Raw genomic sequence first — 16,784 nt, 5'->3', positions numbered from 1 at the left:
AAAATGCATGTAGCTACTTTCTTTTTCTTATAATAAGTATGAAAGTTTCCTTGGAGTGATGTATAATACTATTTTTGGAGAGGCCCGAAATACAAGGTTGTAACGAAGATGAATAAAACAGATGACCAAAAATAATAACTTTATATATATCACGAAAAAACCTTGTATATGTTTTAGGAAACGTTATTATGACGGGCATAGTAATTATTTTGACAAGTGGTTATGGGGGTATTTTTTTTTTCATAATTTCAGTAAAATGGAACGTTTCGTTTAATGTTTACATAGTCTTTTTCAAACACTACATACCGACAACAATTTAACTGCGGCTATTCTAGCGGTCGACGGAGTTCTGAATCGTAAGGTTGCAACTCCCATTCGAACAAGACTAACACCTTTTTGTTTTAAAGGTCTTGTTTTCTCCCATTTTGTTTCGTTTTGCTATTGTACTTGTTTATTGTCACTAAATTTAAGATAAACGCTATAATTTAAAAGGTATTCTTTTAAACTATGGCGCAAATTTTTCAACAAAAAGTAGGTTTTAGTCTTATTGTCTTTTTTTATTGTTACCGATTAAAAGAATGCAGTAATGATGACGTGTCTCGTATGATATAGCATATATGTAATAATGTAATGTAAAACTACAAATAAAAATATGAAAAAAATGTTGTTTCTGTTTATATTTTCTTCCTAATTACTTTTGTATATAATACAGTGTGTTATTAATAAAACTAATTATACTTTCAATACCCATTTATTTAAATCTATATTCAACTTGAGAATATAACTACAATTAGTTTACAAATTGGGGATTTAAAAATTATAGCATAAACATAAAACAACATTTCTTCTTAAATACACAGTAACATAAAAAGAAACAAAAATGCAATAAAGCTTCAGTGGTAAATTAATATTAAAATAGAGCTTGAGTTGATCTAAAAAAGTTCAAAATTCAAATGAGTAAAATCATTTTTAAAATAAAATGGCGTTTTTATAATTTTCCGTTCTAGTCCGTAGTCGATCTCTTATTTACTGGGTTGGAGAAAATTCTGTTGGGACCATAACTCGGCAATGCATTTCTCTGATCAATGGCACTGTATAAGCAACACACTCATCCCATCCAGGTGATCTCCAAGCACTTTCTCTTGTTTCTTTCCTTTTGTTTAAGTTTTCATAACCTAAAATAAAATTAAAATGATTATAAAGCACAGAATTTTTTAACAAGATTTTCAATTTTTATTATGTATGTGCATATGGACTACAGCAACTGGACCTACAACTGAATGTGAACATGAACCATGAATTATCCTCCATTCAAACACCCCATGTCATCCTGTGATTAAGATCACTTCAGAGGGGATCCCCCTATAAATAACTGAACACATTCATACCCAGGCTGGAATTTGACCAAGCGATTTTTTTAGCAGCAAAGCCAGACAAATAAAATTTATGAGTTTCATTAAAATTTAAGTAAAATCACTTACACCAAATATGATGAACATTGTATAATCTACCAATCTGAGAAAAGAAGCCTGCAAAGGCTTCATCATTATTTTTTCTGAAGTTGATAGCTCTTGCCCAATTATTTCCCCACTCAATCATAGTACCTGAAATGGTTTTTTATTTAATCACTGACAAATCTACAATTAATGATTTCATTACCTGGTTTAAGAGCATAACTTCTTATTTCATAAATATTTTTAGGTTGCCTTAGAAGTATTTGTGGCCAGTAACTAAAAGCTAATAAGTATTGCAAATGTCTTGCCCTTACGAGTTTTCCCTGTTCTTCTTGTATTTTTTGATATTCCTATAGAGATAAATTTTTAAAATAACCAAAAAGTTAACATAACTAATGTAACCTAATAATATTTTTGTTTTATTCATTTTATCAATTTAAGTATTAGTTATATGTCAAGTTAATGCTTATGTTTGTGAATATAAGTATGATAAGTATTTTGGTTTTCTGAAACACTTTAACAATGTTATGCTTCAAATAAGACTTAGCATATGTAGACAATTAGGTTTTATATATCATAAGTTAACTATTACACAACAAACAGTATATATTATAGATACATTATTGATATGTTAATATTGCAAACTGGTGCGGTGATGTAACAACTGATTTTAATAGAGTAATATATTTACTAAATAAATATTTTTCACTACAATGCCATTTTTAAAGTAAACAAAATTGTAACATATATTATGTTACCACTTATATTATATACCTGTTATGGTATAAATCATACTTACCAAACTTGTATCAGTTAAATTATTAAAAGCATCTATTTGTTGAAAACCTCCTATGAATCTCCATAAATGTAAAGCTTGATCCTGATCCCCCACATTCACGGTCCAGCTTCCAACCAACTGCACATTTTTATTTAGACTATCTTGAGTTCCAATCCAATCAACTATATTTTTCCTATATGATATTATTCAGATTTAACTTAAAATTATTACTAAATAACATAAAAACACTTCTTACACATTGGTTAAATATGGTTTCTTAGAATCAGCTCTGTAATTATGTGTCTGTAAAGCATAAATTACTTCTTTATCACTCAACATACGACTATGACTTTCTTTAGTGGGTTCAATTTTTCTAACAAAAATTTTAGATAACCAAGCGTCATTTTTGGCTGTTGTAGTTGAAATATTCCTGTAAGATAAAAATACATTTAGGTCAATAAACACAATTAAAGTTATTCAATAAACCTATTTAAACATATTATTTTTAAATATATCTATCTAATATATATATATATATATATATATATATATATATATATATATATATATATATATATATATATATAATTTGAACTTACCTTATATTGGAAGATATACTATTTATACATTTTAAAGAGTTGGCCATGTTACACTGTTTTGTTTTTCTCACCAGTTTATTTTTATTATTTTAAGAGGTTATCAACCAGAAATTTGGAGATATCAAATTACGTACAAACTCTGGAAAAAATAGAATTAAATAGTAAAAATAACACTTAATTTTTTTTACTGAAAAAAAAATTTGATTTAAAAAATAAGTTAAATACTTGATAAACATTTAAAATTCAAAAGTTTAATTAATAATTAACTATTTGATATTATCCATTTGCTACTTTAACAAAAATAATTTAATATAATTAAAGATACATGACAAGATTTCGGAACTTATATTACGGAATAAATATTACCGGAATATATAAATTTCAATAATGATGGAAAATCACAGAGACATTAGATAACAAACTGATTTCCAAGTCATGACAGATACCAGCTGATTTTTAATTTTCAGAATCAATTTTAAGGTTATATTTATTTATTTTTTTCTGGGCGGTTCGTTGGTGCTAAAGAGTACTCTCTCGTAAACATTTCCTCCGTTCCAAGTCTCTAAAGACCATTGCCTTTAAATTATGGGTAAGAATACTAATAAAATATGTTTTTTCATAAACCCAATTTTCCTACTAATTGTATATCACAAGTGTGACATTGTATTTATATTTTAGCTAACTCTGAAGTTGTTAAATTACAACAACATCTTTCTTTGCTTAAGCAAGAATACTCCAAGCTGCAAACGAAATATAGAGATTTAGAAAATCGTTATACATACATTGCTGCTACAAACAGTGATAGCACTGAAAATGATTTCAGTAATAGCTTTGCTTCAAGATTGGTGAATATTATTTTCAAACTATATGATTCATCATTATACAGTGATATCAATATTAAATTAGTAGGTTAGTACATTCAAATGACTTTTGTAATAATAAACATTTCATACTTTTGCTACATTTTAATAGATAAGATATTGCCAGCACATAAAATTGTTTTAACTGCTAGATCAAAAATATGGGATGAAGATTACTTAAAAGATAAGAATGAATTAGATTGGTCAAAAATGGATTCAGTTGTGGCAAATGCAATTGTTTTATGGCTTTATAAGGTTTGATATGACATTATATTATGGTATAAGGTTTATAATCATTTACATTTTAGAGTGAAGTTCATTTCAACTCAGATGATACAACTCTACAATTAATTAGAAAAGCTTGTGAGTTCAAATTAGATAGCTTGGTGGAAACTTGTGAACAATATCTTATATCTGTTGTTAATATAAGAACTTGTGTTAAGTTTTATAGTGTGGCTGAAGAAATCCAAGCCTTAAGCTTGAGAGAATATTGTTCTGGTATGTGTTTTTACATTTATATTATGTTTATATACTAAATAAAGGCATTTACACAGGACTTATTTCTACACATTGGGATGATTTAAATTCAAGTGACTTTGAACATATGAATGCTCCATTGTTGTATCAAATGTTGAAAAGCAAAACACAATTACCATTACACAGTGCTGTGAGGTTACAGAGGGAAGATGTTGTATTTTTATGTTTGGTTGAAAATTCTAATAGGGTAAGTACAATCATCTCTTTTTATTTCATAGTTTGGAAAATATCTGTTATTTGATATGAGTAATTATTTATTAGGAGTTTGAAAAAATGTATGATAATAATTTAAGAATATATACTTCATTTCTTAGAATAAGAAATAGTTATTTAATGGGTATCTTGAAGTACTATTTAAGTTGAATATCTTATAAACAAACTATTATATATGAAAGCTGATTTAGATAAATTACTTATTAAATTTAAATTCCCCCTAAGCTAAAGGTATAATCATTTTAACAGTTAATCTGAAAGATATATTTTATTAAAAAGGCATCTTTAGGAAAAAGGTGGTTGAGGTATAGTTATTATTTATTACTTAAATTTCAAATTTATATTAAATTAAAAGTAAAACTATAGTTATTTTAATAATTAATAGTACATATTATGGCACATACTTTAATAATGTGTTCCCCTAATTAAATTATAATATCATTAAGAATCACAGTTTGATAGACTCAATAATCTGTCACTGTATTAAGTGATTACATTGTATTTTAGTAAATTATAAAAACTTTCTGTTTTAACATTTTATATAATGCATTATCATAAAGTTTTTTACAATATTGTAAGGTTGGTCTGAACATATTTTTATTTTTTTTAATAGAGAATTCACAGCCTACAAACTAAAATAATGGTAAACAAGTAAATTGGAAACAAAGCGTTATATCTATATCCTGCATTACATAAATCTCCTCTACAGTAACAATGTTCTATAGAAGCTGTCCTTAGGCCTTTATCTGAATTGATTTTACATCCTTCAGTGTAAGGTTCTTCAACCTCAATAGCTTGATGCCATTTTCCTTCTCTTATCTTTTGTGTGGTTAATTTCTGAAGTGCACAGTCCCTTTCAGTACCATTTATTAAAACTACAAAAAGCAAAATTATTAAAGGTATACTTCTAGATATTGTTCATTCAGTAATATGTAGAAATTAGATTGAAATAACACTTACCATCACTAATCACTGCATGACTGTTCTTCTTAGTACAGAACGTTGAATATGGACAGTCAACAATAAATTTGTCAGAATAGTCAAAATCCTTACATAAATTAGCATTTGAATCATAAATATATGGAGCAAACATACATCTGTAACATTGAATAGCTCCAACGTTGAAAATATCTGAAATTAAAATAAAACTTAATATGTTTAGATAAGTTGTGTGGATCATATTAAAAAATATTTATTTCGCATTGATAAGATGCGATTTTTGATCATGTTTTTTATTCCATAATAAGTAATTAAATTTTATTCCAATATAAAATCAATTTGCAAATAAAATAACGTTTAAGCGCTAAATAAGTAAATACCAAAAACCTTGAAAGTACGAGTCGTTAATATGCAAGTAGTGATTTAGAACGTGATCAATAACTTTTCAACTATTACTTTGAAATAGATTGTTATAGTTCAGTGATTACTGTTTAGTAATTATTACAAATTGTCACTGATTACTTCTAAATGTTTGACAAAAATAAATGCTATGGTCAGTTTAAAATACGTTCACTAATATAAATTTCATATTAAGATTAATTTAAGGAAATATAAGTATAAATACATAGTTTTACAGTATAAAAGCATAATACAAAGTAATGCAATCATATCATAACAAGGCCATGTTAATAAAACAAATGAATATAGGCAATGTTTGTTTTAATATTTTAATTTAACTAATACGCATTGTGTTTAATTAATATCGGAATATGGACGGTACCCAAGGGCCAACTTAACCTATATTAAAAACAAAAAATATATAGTTGAAGCGCTTTTACTATTAATTTACAGCAGCATATGTATATTTGTAATAACATATAATTTTAGTAGTTAACTAGAGTAAAATTATTAAAAAGTTTAAAAAGCCTAGTAAGGTTTATAATATGTATATGTATTGAATTCCGGTTCTGGATTAACTTTTGATTAAACTAGATTAAAATTATCTGGAATTAGCTACCAACATGAATATTTTCTAGATAAACCTTTATTTTGAAATTGCTTTAATTTTATAAAGTTACTAATAAGATGTTTGTCGGTTAAAATATTAATATTGAGGGGTTTTAATATGATTATGTTGCATAATAAAGAGCTTTGTGATAGTCAATCGCAATTCTTATCAGAACAAAATATATAATTCCGAATAGAGGATATATGAAATCATTTCAATTTGTTGCTATTTTATCTTACGTAAGAACCCCGATCACATTGACGGGAAGTACGTAATTACGTAATTAAAATCGACGATATGAGAGTATACGATTTGTTTTGGGAACAATTTGGATAGTAATACCTGACACGAAAGTGCGTTCCCATTTTCATTATTATTATCGACCTGTTACCGCTCGAGTGGCGTGAAGAAATATACGTTTAGTCATTGCGAAAATGTAATTATCAAACTGATGTTACATACGCATCAATTTAATTAATTTAAATGCAACAACCCAACAGTTTCCCACTATGAATCTATGGATTAATTCTATTAAAAATTCAAATACAAGGATACATAATTTGATTAGTGAAATATAGTTTTATACTGGATAACAGAGAATAATCCGTCGATATTTATTACATTTATTGTTGTACTGTATACATAATATACCGCAACATTGCAAAATTTACAAAACAAAGTTCTCACCACAAATTTGTAATTTTAACTACATAGTATGTAATAACCAGTACTAGTCACGCCGATATCTTAAAAATACCGAACAAGTTCCGTTGGTTATCATTTTTCTTCTTCGAAATGAAACCGCACTATAAACTGGTTATTTAAGGGGCATGGTTAATATTCATTTTGCAAACTCTATATAATAATTTTTATAGATATATGTGTATAAAACAATTATAATTCTTTTGCGTAAGTGGATACAAGGCAAATTGCTATATTAAAAACAAAAAAAAACTGTGCTATTTATTTTCATCATTATTATTTTATGTTATCTTTTAGGTAATATCATTATTTAGAAATGGCAATTTTAGAGTACTGATAATAGAGAACAATTTCAATTAAATAATTGTTCTGGCTGGCTTTAGTAGTAGCACATTCCACTTAATATATATCCATTTTGCAGCAGCACATTCTCGATTGTATGTTTTTTTTTACTAATAGTCCCATGAATATTTTTCTTAAATTTCCACAGGTCTAAAAATAAATTATTCTCAAACTGATATAATTTTACTCACTTTTACTGTTCTTGAGTACAATGTTCCATTTTTTAGATCGATGCTTTGATACTAACATATAGTCCAATAAAATAGCCAATACACATCATAGATCCCGTCGAATATATTGCCATATGCATTTTTTAAAAATGTAAAGTTCGTTTTAAACAAGGAGCGGATTTCTCCTTCTCTATTCTACTCCGATTAAAAACAGACAGAATGCTGTCTGATGTGTCGGAACATGTAACCAAATCAATCTATAAAATTTTGTTTGTTTTATCAACGTTAGTGAAAATAATTAGAAGTTATAAACCGGTAAACGTTGTATACCAAAAGTTCAATTTGATGCGGCAATATTGCGACGTGCTAACGTCATAAATTTTGATAACGTACATTGGCTATTTTATTGGATAGATTATGCCTGTCGATATGAAACGTAATATGTCGACCGCGAAGAAAAATATCGATACTTAATGAAATATTTTTGCAACAGCTAGAAAAAAAACATCAATATATAAAAAAATTTACTGATATAGACTGATAATAGGTAGTAATAGGTAGGTAAAGTAGGTACCAAAAATTAAATTTTAAAGGTTTATTAATTATATCGATATTTTTTCGTCATCTCTAATTGTTAATAGAAGTAACAGATTTAAAGTGTTAGTAATTTAGTTTAAACAAAGTATGGTTAATTATATTTATCAATTTATACTAAAACAAACTGATAAATTACATCCTTTGGCAACGACATTTTTTTTGATAACCAACCAACTACGCATATTCTTGGCAGATTTTCCAGTGCCTTATCCTTGTGGCAAAACCCATCCTTAGCTGGTTTCCGGACATTTTTAGCTACTGTTTACGGTGATAACCAATTTTGCTTTGACCATAGTCATTGTTTGCGGTCGTCAACATTAGACGATGGCTCCAAAACTAAATTTAAATTAGTTATGCATACAACGTCTCTTCGCCAAACGTACGTGATATAACGGTAAATTAGTAAATTAAATTCAGGGTGGGTGAAATAATAGAAAATGTTAAGATACTAAATATATCTACAAAATATAGAAGGTGGGAATATACGAATAGAATGCCAACATAACTTTAATAGTATATTCTCGACACAAAGACTAATTCCAACTACTGAAAATTTTGCCAATAAACTGAAATCATAAAACGTCGAGTCAAGACAATATGACAATAGAGGCTTTGTATAATGAGTTTTTTAAGCAACTTCCTAGGCGTCCTTTAAAATATCACTAGAAGGCTTTTGGAGGAACTCCACGTTGACATGGTGCTAGATCAGGTGAAGATGGCGACTAGTTGTGATTGTAAAAATGCGGTAACTATAAAAAGGTGTCGTTGGTTGACACATGAGATTTTAGGTAGATTCCTTTATTTATTTCATTGATTCATTGAAATATTTCGGTAAATGTTTTACCATATTCAAGGCAGAACTGGATATGAACCCTCTGCATATTCATTGGTTAAGAAACAGAATGACCTTTAAATTGTAGCATTTACTTTTTTATTTACTCACCTTAGCGGCTTAGTGATCAATGTAGTTTAATATGTGACTTTTAGTTAATATTAATATATATATATATATATATATATATATATATATATATATATATATATATATTAATATGATTCTCCTCTGTGATAAATGTTGTCGAAATGTATATTATTATAATATTTTTGATCCATTTTTTTAACATATTTTTATGTCTGAAGAACATATTAACTTCTAGTTCTTAACAAAACTACACATATTTTGGTTATAATCTAAACTAAATATATATAAAAATAAAAACATCAACGCTAATCTTTCTTCTTTATTATTATCCAATCGATACGAGAAACTGGGCAATTCATATCGGTACGTATTGTAAAGAATGCAAAAGTTCCCAAACTGGTTTAAATAAATGTATATTATCAAGTTTTATGGGACTCCAGTCGATGACGTAAACTGTACGTAAAAGTGTTTTGGGGTACTGTTCGAATATTTTAAATCGTTCGGTTCTAGAGTAATATTTTAAAAATTTAAGAATAACTAAGAATCATACAGTTTTTTTATTTTATAAGTAATCTAAAGAAATATGCGACGTCGATTACCCAAGGAATGCAACGCTACAACGTTCGATGACAAGATCAAACCAGTAGCAAAAATCACTTGTCAATAAAAGTCAAGGTCGATAAAAATAATATACATATCTGTGAAAGACTACCACTGAAAATATAATGCATCTGTATAAGTGATGATTAGGCCAGAATATCATTTTTTAAGTCCGCAGATATCAATGTCATGGCCGCCTGTCAAAAACCAAATTTGTTTACACGTTTATGCGAAATTACTGACGTAGTCATATCATAAATATTATATTATTTGCATTAAGTTTTAATTATCCAAATATTTTATAATATATTAATTGAATGAAATTACAAGTAGAAAATATATTCGGAAAGTATTCGGATTCGGAATAGGGTCGATTATTTGACGAACTGGTGGGTACCTCACAAAGTAGATTAACATGGACAATTGAGTAAACGATATTTTCTTTATTAAATAAGCTAAATATCATTGAGAGCAATATCGCATTTAACCCAATTACGTATTACGACATATCCAAGATGGCCTTATTCTTTAATCGGAAACGGCAATAATTGAACGATCCAGATCAGAACTTGTTGGTTCACGAAACCTCTATTATCAATTTCCGGATTTTCTGGGACGCTCACCCACATCACGGCACCACACTAGTTAATATTGCCCCCAGATAAATACACTGAATTGATTTAATTAGGAAAAAACAACGTAGAGGTCAACGGACGCCATTTTTTTCACGTTGGACATAACAATAATTAAAAATTTAATGTTGTTCAAGGGGGTCGATATTACAGGATACCGTAAAAGTGGGCTTTTATGTTCGGTCGTTTAAGTAGCAGGTTATAGGTTATCCAGTTTCGATAATATGTTTTCTTATCGAGAATTTGTATTTAAAACGTTTCAAAAGAATATAGAAACGACAGTGCACGTACTATTCTTTAATGTTACATTAATATAATGTTTTATATATAACCATAAAAATTTTGAAGGGTTATACATTTTGGAGATTGTTTATATATTGTTTTCATTTCTATTAAAAAAATTAAACACAGTTAATTGAAAAGGTTGATTACTGGTTATGTCTTTATCTTTTAAAGTTTATATCCTTTGCTGGTCATTCACTATTTTCTCCAATTTTTCAAGCAGCATTTCGAAAAAACGTCTCATGTTTAAATTTTATCAAATAGGCAATTGTAGTGTCCTCTGATCGGATGTTTCTGCTTGTATAATGACTATTTTGAACTATTCTATATCGTTTTGATGATACGTGATAGTTTCGTTCAGGTTGATATCACCGAATATATATATACACCTTATTAACACCGCGGTTACTTTCCAATTTAGACCAGTGTTACTTACTTTATCGATACTGAAGGAATTGTTAAGTATCCTCAAGCTACTCTTGAAGCAGAAGAATACAAATGGGCTAAATAAAATTGTTTTTCATAAATAACTGGAGGTTATACTCTTTAAAATAATGCAGTAATCTTTTTAAAATATTTTAGATGTATTTCCAATAAATACATTATTTATAAAAACTAATAGTATCTATGGAAACCTGGATATTTATCAATTTCTTTATTTATTGTAATTCTTTAAAATTATTATTATATATATATAATAAGTTTTATTTTTAATGCATATATTGACTCTTATTTGAATATGAATTTTATGAATTTGAACTCAAATATATATGCCTCTGCATCATTGAATTTTTGCAAAATATCATAAAATAAAAAATCTGAGTTTTTGCGATTTATTTTATTTAATTTAAATTTAAAAATTTAAAGGATTTATTTATGTACAGTGTTCAAAATAAGATTAAAATAATTCATTGTAGACTTTAAAAAATTACAATTAACGAGGGAACAATAAAGTTTTCATGGAAAATTTGTACTTACATTCAGCTATTATTAGTAATATCACAGACAAGTAAGTGGTGGTCTCCATTATGTCGTCCGCCGACCATCAAATTCGCACTCGAAACCTGCTGGTGGTCCGTTCGATCGTAAGGCTCATTAAAAAAAATCCGCGCGGGTTCTCATTACAGTCCGTGCCGTTTGTGGTACCATCCGTCTCGGGCTGGATGCTCGATACACTGCTGGTGTGGATCTCTGGTCAATTTGCAACTGGCGGTTTCCGAATGGGAGAGAAAGAAAAGACAATTACTCGGGTATAAATGAATAAGGTTACAAAACCATCGACTTCGTTATATAAGAAGTGTCTTGGACGGATTTATTATATAGCTGGGTTGGGTTTTTGATATTTCCTACGTTATTTAATTGGATAATCTGTGTATTTAGTTGACACACAACACAATTTGTAATTGAACATGTTACTAAATAACTGTTTTAATAATATGCTCTTTTGAGCAATGTTCTTCTAATAATTATTATTCGAATGGCTTTAAGGGTTTCATATCGTAGTATTAAAATAGTTTTAAAGTTATTAATATTACTGAAATATTTCATTTCTATCCACTCATATTTTATTTTATCATAACTTTGAACTTGGAAAGCAAAATCATTCTGGACATATTTGTCTATAATTTAAATTAATCCTTACACTAAAAAATGTTACCTTTGTAAAAAGGCCAATTAAAATATTAATAGTAACTGGCTGAATTTAACACGTACAACAATGTTACATGTCTTCCATTTCACATCGTATTACTGTCAGAAAATGGATATTCATCTTGCACACCTGACTAACTGTAAATCTACACATTTTCTTTATCATGCATCAAGAGTAAAAGAAAGGTATGCATATATCCGGCAAATGCAGGATGTCGATGTTGACCGTTGAAACGACAACTTTTTATATGATTTATATTAGATACCAACATCCTAAAATTTTGAGTGTCTGTGGTAACTGCGGTTTTTGTGAATCCGATTTCGTAATTTAAAAAGTCTTATCAAAGAATAGTTTGGTAATTTTAATGTACATTAAGGGGCTATTCTAGTCTAGAAGCACGCATGTTAGATATTTTATCAAGTGAAATTAAAAAAACAATATATTTACAATATCTAGACATTTATTACAGTTTAAAGAATATATAAAAAAAAGTTAAAAATTAAATATCAAAAAATTTAGACCGATAATTTGCAACCTTCCTAGTAATTTGCAACCCAAAGAAAGTAAAAATCTTAATTTAGAGAAGAGCTGCTAGAGAACAAACTATAAAAAGTCAAAGATTTTTTATTCAAATTACGGCTGTTTTTAAGATTTTAACGATTTTTTTTTGGTTTTTCAAATTTTTTAAAAAATAGTGAACATCCAAATTGTTATAGTTTTACTTTGTACGATGGAAAAATGTATACAGTAGAACTTGAGGTATCATGCAACAGTCTAGAAAAACGCGTTAAAAATATCGTTTTTAGAAGCCGCGTCAAGTTTTGAAAAATCCTCTTAAGGCATATTCTTAAAGGAATAAGCTTTGGAAATATGAAAAAACATCGACGTTCCCTTCAAACAATACATTCCAGCAAAGCAAATGTCTTTTAAAGGATTTGTTTTAATTTGAATCTTTATTGTGAAAATTCATCACAATGTGTTTTAATCAAAGTCCATCCATAGCCGCTACTTTGCTACATCTTTCAGGCAATTTACGGATTCGATCTTCAAACAACGATGTGTTTTCAGGCTTTCAGGCCTTCAAATTCTCGTCTTTGCATTTTTAAGATGTTCAGAACGCTCTTTGCCTTCGGTGTCAAAATCACCACTTTTAAGACGTCGAAACCAGTATTTACGTATTGAAATCGATGTCAACCATAAGCTCCACACAACAGTCGATGACCTTCAGTCGCCTTTTTTGTCAAACAGAAGTAAAAAAATAAACCTATGGCAAATGCAATTTACTCGGTTCAAATTCAGGCATTTTGACATACTCAATATGAAATTGATTACAAAAGTACCCGATGCGATTTAATACACAGTAAATGGTTTAAAATTAATGTATAGACCTGATAAAAATAATGTATACTTTATCAATATGTCCAATTTTAGAGATAATATAAAAATTAAATAAATGGGGACGGCCCTATCAACTGCTTATGATGCAATTAACTATGATGGAAAAACGACAAAAATACTCCCAAAAAAAGCAACATATTTTTCATCGCAACATCGCTCTTCACATGTCCCAAAACCAATAGAAAAATACTTATAAATACTTATTGAAACACTCAAATGGAAACCCTCGCCGTATTCTGCAGATGCTCCATCCGACTATCATTTGTTCCGATCAATAGCACATGACCTGCAGTCGGGAGAGTTCGCTTCTTATGTATTGCAAAAATGGGTTAATTCATGGATATCATCTAAGAAGGAAACATATTCCGCACATACAGAGTCTGTGAGTTCGTTTTAAATACACTATTTTTAATAACACAAAATGTTTCGTCAGCCACTTTTATTTTAACAAACAATATTTTTACAAATACTCTATGAGAAATAAAATCTGAAATATTGTTAGTTACTTTGAAAGCTTGATGTTTGTATTAAAAAAGTAATATTTAAAGAGAACCATCATTCTATAGCAAAAAAAAAACGATCCAATTTTGCTACCAGTTTTTAACAAATTTTTTTATTAAAGCCCTGTTAACATCAAGTAAACAATAATTAATTTGATTAATTTTATTATGAAATTAAGTAGATACTACAAATATGTCGTCGCAACTTCTGCAATCAGTTTGTTGTCATAAAAAGTGTTTGTTTAGATTTTACACAAAAAAATATGGCTAGAATAGGTGCAGCACGTCGCCATGGCACAATCATTTGACAGGTCACAATTTCACCTCATTCGTAGAAATAAAAATTCCCTCCTAATTTGAATAGGTTTGAAAAATACAATAGTCACTGGTTCGAATCCAACTAGGCAAAGACAAGAGTTTAAAATCCGATAAGGAAAATAATCCCAATCACGCCAATAACCAAACTGGCTGGGTGTGATCGGGTGTCTTCTGGGATGATCTTTATTAAATTAGTCACTCGCCAGTCGGTAGGTTTACTGTCGAGGACACTATAAAATATAACAAAAGAATTGGTTTGAAGAATTCAAATAACTTTGGAATTTGAAAATTGCCCGATGGTGGAAAAGCAACAATGTACAGTATCTTGCTTAATCCGTTTTTCTCTTTGCACTAGAATAAATCCATTTTGGATCATAAAGAAACAAAATAAACAAATTATAATAATTATATACAATTATGAACTAATTTGTGCCCCCAATAGAAACTTAAATATATTACTAATTTGAATTTTATGAGTCATTTTTATATCTGAAATTCATACCACATATATATTTCGTCGGCCACTATCCTTTGTTTCGTCACTTAGTCCAAATAGCACTAAAATATTAATTACATTGTACATTCATACCGCCACAAAAACACATTTTAAACGTAAATTAAATCCTTAATTATTTGGATTATTTTAATGGATTAATGAAAATGTACCAATCTAACTACATCGTTATTCCATTATAAAAAAAACAGTCGTACTATTTTATAATGCTCGAAAAAAAAAGTATGTCATGGTCATCTTCAGAACAGACAATAGTTTACGTCTTTAAGACAACCAGCATGTTTAACAGTTACCGACATTAATCTAACTTAATATTTCCACTCAAAATACACACACTATTATTAGCGGTAATTAATAATATGATTATTATTGTTATTAAATTAGAACGTATAACTTAAAAGTAACATGAACCTTGAAATTTCGCACATTCGAATAGTTGAATTTTTAACAGTTGAGCCTTGCAGTTTATTTTTACTCGCCATATACTTAAAATATTTTGTTATTGATTGTAGCAGGAATAAGGATAGTTAAAAGGCCGCCGAGCAAAAATGTTAAAAGATGAGAACAGATTTTCAGTGAGTTAACGTATAAGGTTACCGCTCTTATTTGGTGTTCTTCTACTCGTCAAAACAAAAAAAATGTGTCGTTTACGTAAATCTATCCGTCTCTGTAAACCGAAATTAAGGACCGATAACTCTTTTTTTTACTGCTTTTGTGCGCCTTCTTCGTAACATTAGTTCTCTCAACCACCCTATTCCCCTGATTTCGTTTCGGACACGTTATATGAGACATTACTTTATATTAACCCAATATAAAGAGTTAATATTTCCCTAGAAATATTCTAATTGAAAATAAATAAAAAATATTTTACTAGTTATCAAGTTGTGGTTATTTTCTAAATCGTTTGGAATTACCCTTAAACTACTATATTAATTAAAGCAAAAGACGCATCCAGTATAATTTACATAACAGCTTGTTTTGTCCACTCTAGAATTATAGTAGTTCGACACATTGGAAAAAACTAATGTAATATTATATTTACAAATAAACAAGACTGACTGACAGCAGAATGTTATTACAACCGAAATCAGGGTTAGTTTAAAAGGTCCTCTTGTTAACGACACATATGTAGACACTTGATATTAAATCTCCATAGAACGTTTTGATGGACGTTCCTTGTTTTATTTTACAAAAACGGGCCAAGGAAGCAATTTTGTAGAGAACTACTTAAATATACTACTTATATAATTATTTTATAATAATTAAGCTGTGTTACATAATAAATATATGAGCAATAGTTCAAAAACTATTAAATATAATTTCCTAACCATAATTATTTTTGACATTTAAAGTTTTATTCATTATTTTTTAATATAACACTAGTCTAATTGACAAAAGCATAATCAAATAGTCAGACATTATATATTAAACATTCTAAATTAAATATTATTCAACTTAAAAGATTCTTTTATTTTTCAAAACTATTTAAGCTACATTGATATCAAAATATTTTATACCAGAAATTATCTATACTATCACATTATTACATAAAACGATAATTATAATAAATTAGATAATCGGTATCGTCTTTCTTGGTTATATTTTGACGGCAATATTCTTTAAAATACATGTCGAAAACGTCTCAAAAACTTTCACTAGTAATCTGACATGAATAAATCAACGTTCATTAGTTTCATTTATATCCGGAATCATAATTTAACACACTATCAACTGATTTCACATTAATTTATCGCAAGAAAATAAATA

The 16,784-nt window shown here is 28.3% G+C and overlaps 3 protein-coding genes across 5 annotated transcripts in view; 1 reads left to right on the top strand and 2 right to left on the bottom strand.

Moving 5' to 3' along the window:
• Nucleotides 1–732: 732 nt before the first annotated feature.
• Nucleotides 733–3,703, bottom strand: Nipsnap (protein nipsnap). Of its 3 annotated transcripts, none has more exons than XM_076400556.1 (7): nt 3,614–3,703; nt 2,832–2,970; nt 2,489–2,662; nt 2,254–2,425; nt 1,660–1,804; nt 1,482–1,604; nt 733–1,175 (listed from the first exon to the last, which is right to left on the bottom strand). In XM_076400556.1, the coding sequence occupies exons 2-7, from the start codon at nt 2,876–2,878 to the stop codon at nt 1,027–1,029; spliced, it is 810 nt and encodes a 269-aa protein (XP_076256671.1). In that variant the 5' UTR covers nt 2,879–2,970; nt 3,614–3,703; the 3' UTR covers nt 733–1,026. The 3 variants fall into 3 exon arrangements, with proteins under 3 accessions (XP_076256671.1, XP_076256670.1, XP_076256672.1); XM_076400555.1 differs by lacking the exon at nt 3,614–3,703 and adding an exon at nt 3,198–3,323; XM_076400557.1 differs by lacking the exon at nt 3,614–3,703 and adding an exon at nt 3,057–3,185.
• The window catches only part of LOC143193972 (rabankyrin-5), a 26,308-nt gene continuing 12,804 nt past the window's right edge, over nt 3,281–16,784 (top strand). Inside the window, exons 1-5 of the mRNA XM_076400476.1 lie at nt 3,281–3,420; nt 3,510–3,740; nt 3,804–3,946; nt 4,000–4,189; nt 4,246–4,415. Of these exons, the coding sequence (XP_076256591.1) occupies nt 3,417–3,420; nt 3,510–3,740; nt 3,804–3,946; nt 4,000–4,189; nt 4,246–4,415 (738 nt within the window). The 5' untranslated portion in view covers nt 3,281–3,416. The remainder of the gene's footprint in view (nt 3,421–3,509; nt 3,741–3,803; nt 3,947–3,999; nt 4,190–4,245; nt 4,416–16,784) is intronic.
• The window catches only part of LOC143194029 (uncharacterized), a 15,462-nt gene continuing 3,419 nt past the window's right edge, over nt 4,742–16,784 (bottom strand). Inside the window, exons 2-4 of the mRNA XM_076400580.1 lie at nt 11,615–11,842; nt 5,402–5,572; nt 4,742–5,316 (exon numbers count right to left, since the gene is read on the bottom strand). Of these exons, the coding sequence (XP_076256695.1) occupies nt 5,060–5,316; nt 5,402–5,572; nt 11,615–11,663 (477 nt within the window). The 5' untranslated portion in view covers nt 11,664–11,842 and the 3' untranslated portion in view covers nt 4,742–5,059. The remainder of the gene's footprint in view (nt 5,317–5,401; nt 5,573–11,614; nt 11,843–16,784) is intronic.

Source organism: Rhynchophorus ferrugineus, unplaced genomic scaffold, assembly GCF_030347505.1.
Source record: "Rhynchophorus ferrugineus isolate W39M unplaced genomic scaffold, kcgeb_rfMv2 rfM3, whole genome shotgun sequence".
NCBI lineage: Eukaryota > Metazoa > Arthropoda > Insecta > Coleoptera > Curculionidae > Rhynchophorus > Rhynchophorus ferrugineus.
Note: the sequence above shows the minus strand (reverse complement) of the source record. Positions and strands in the feature narration are given on the sequence as shown.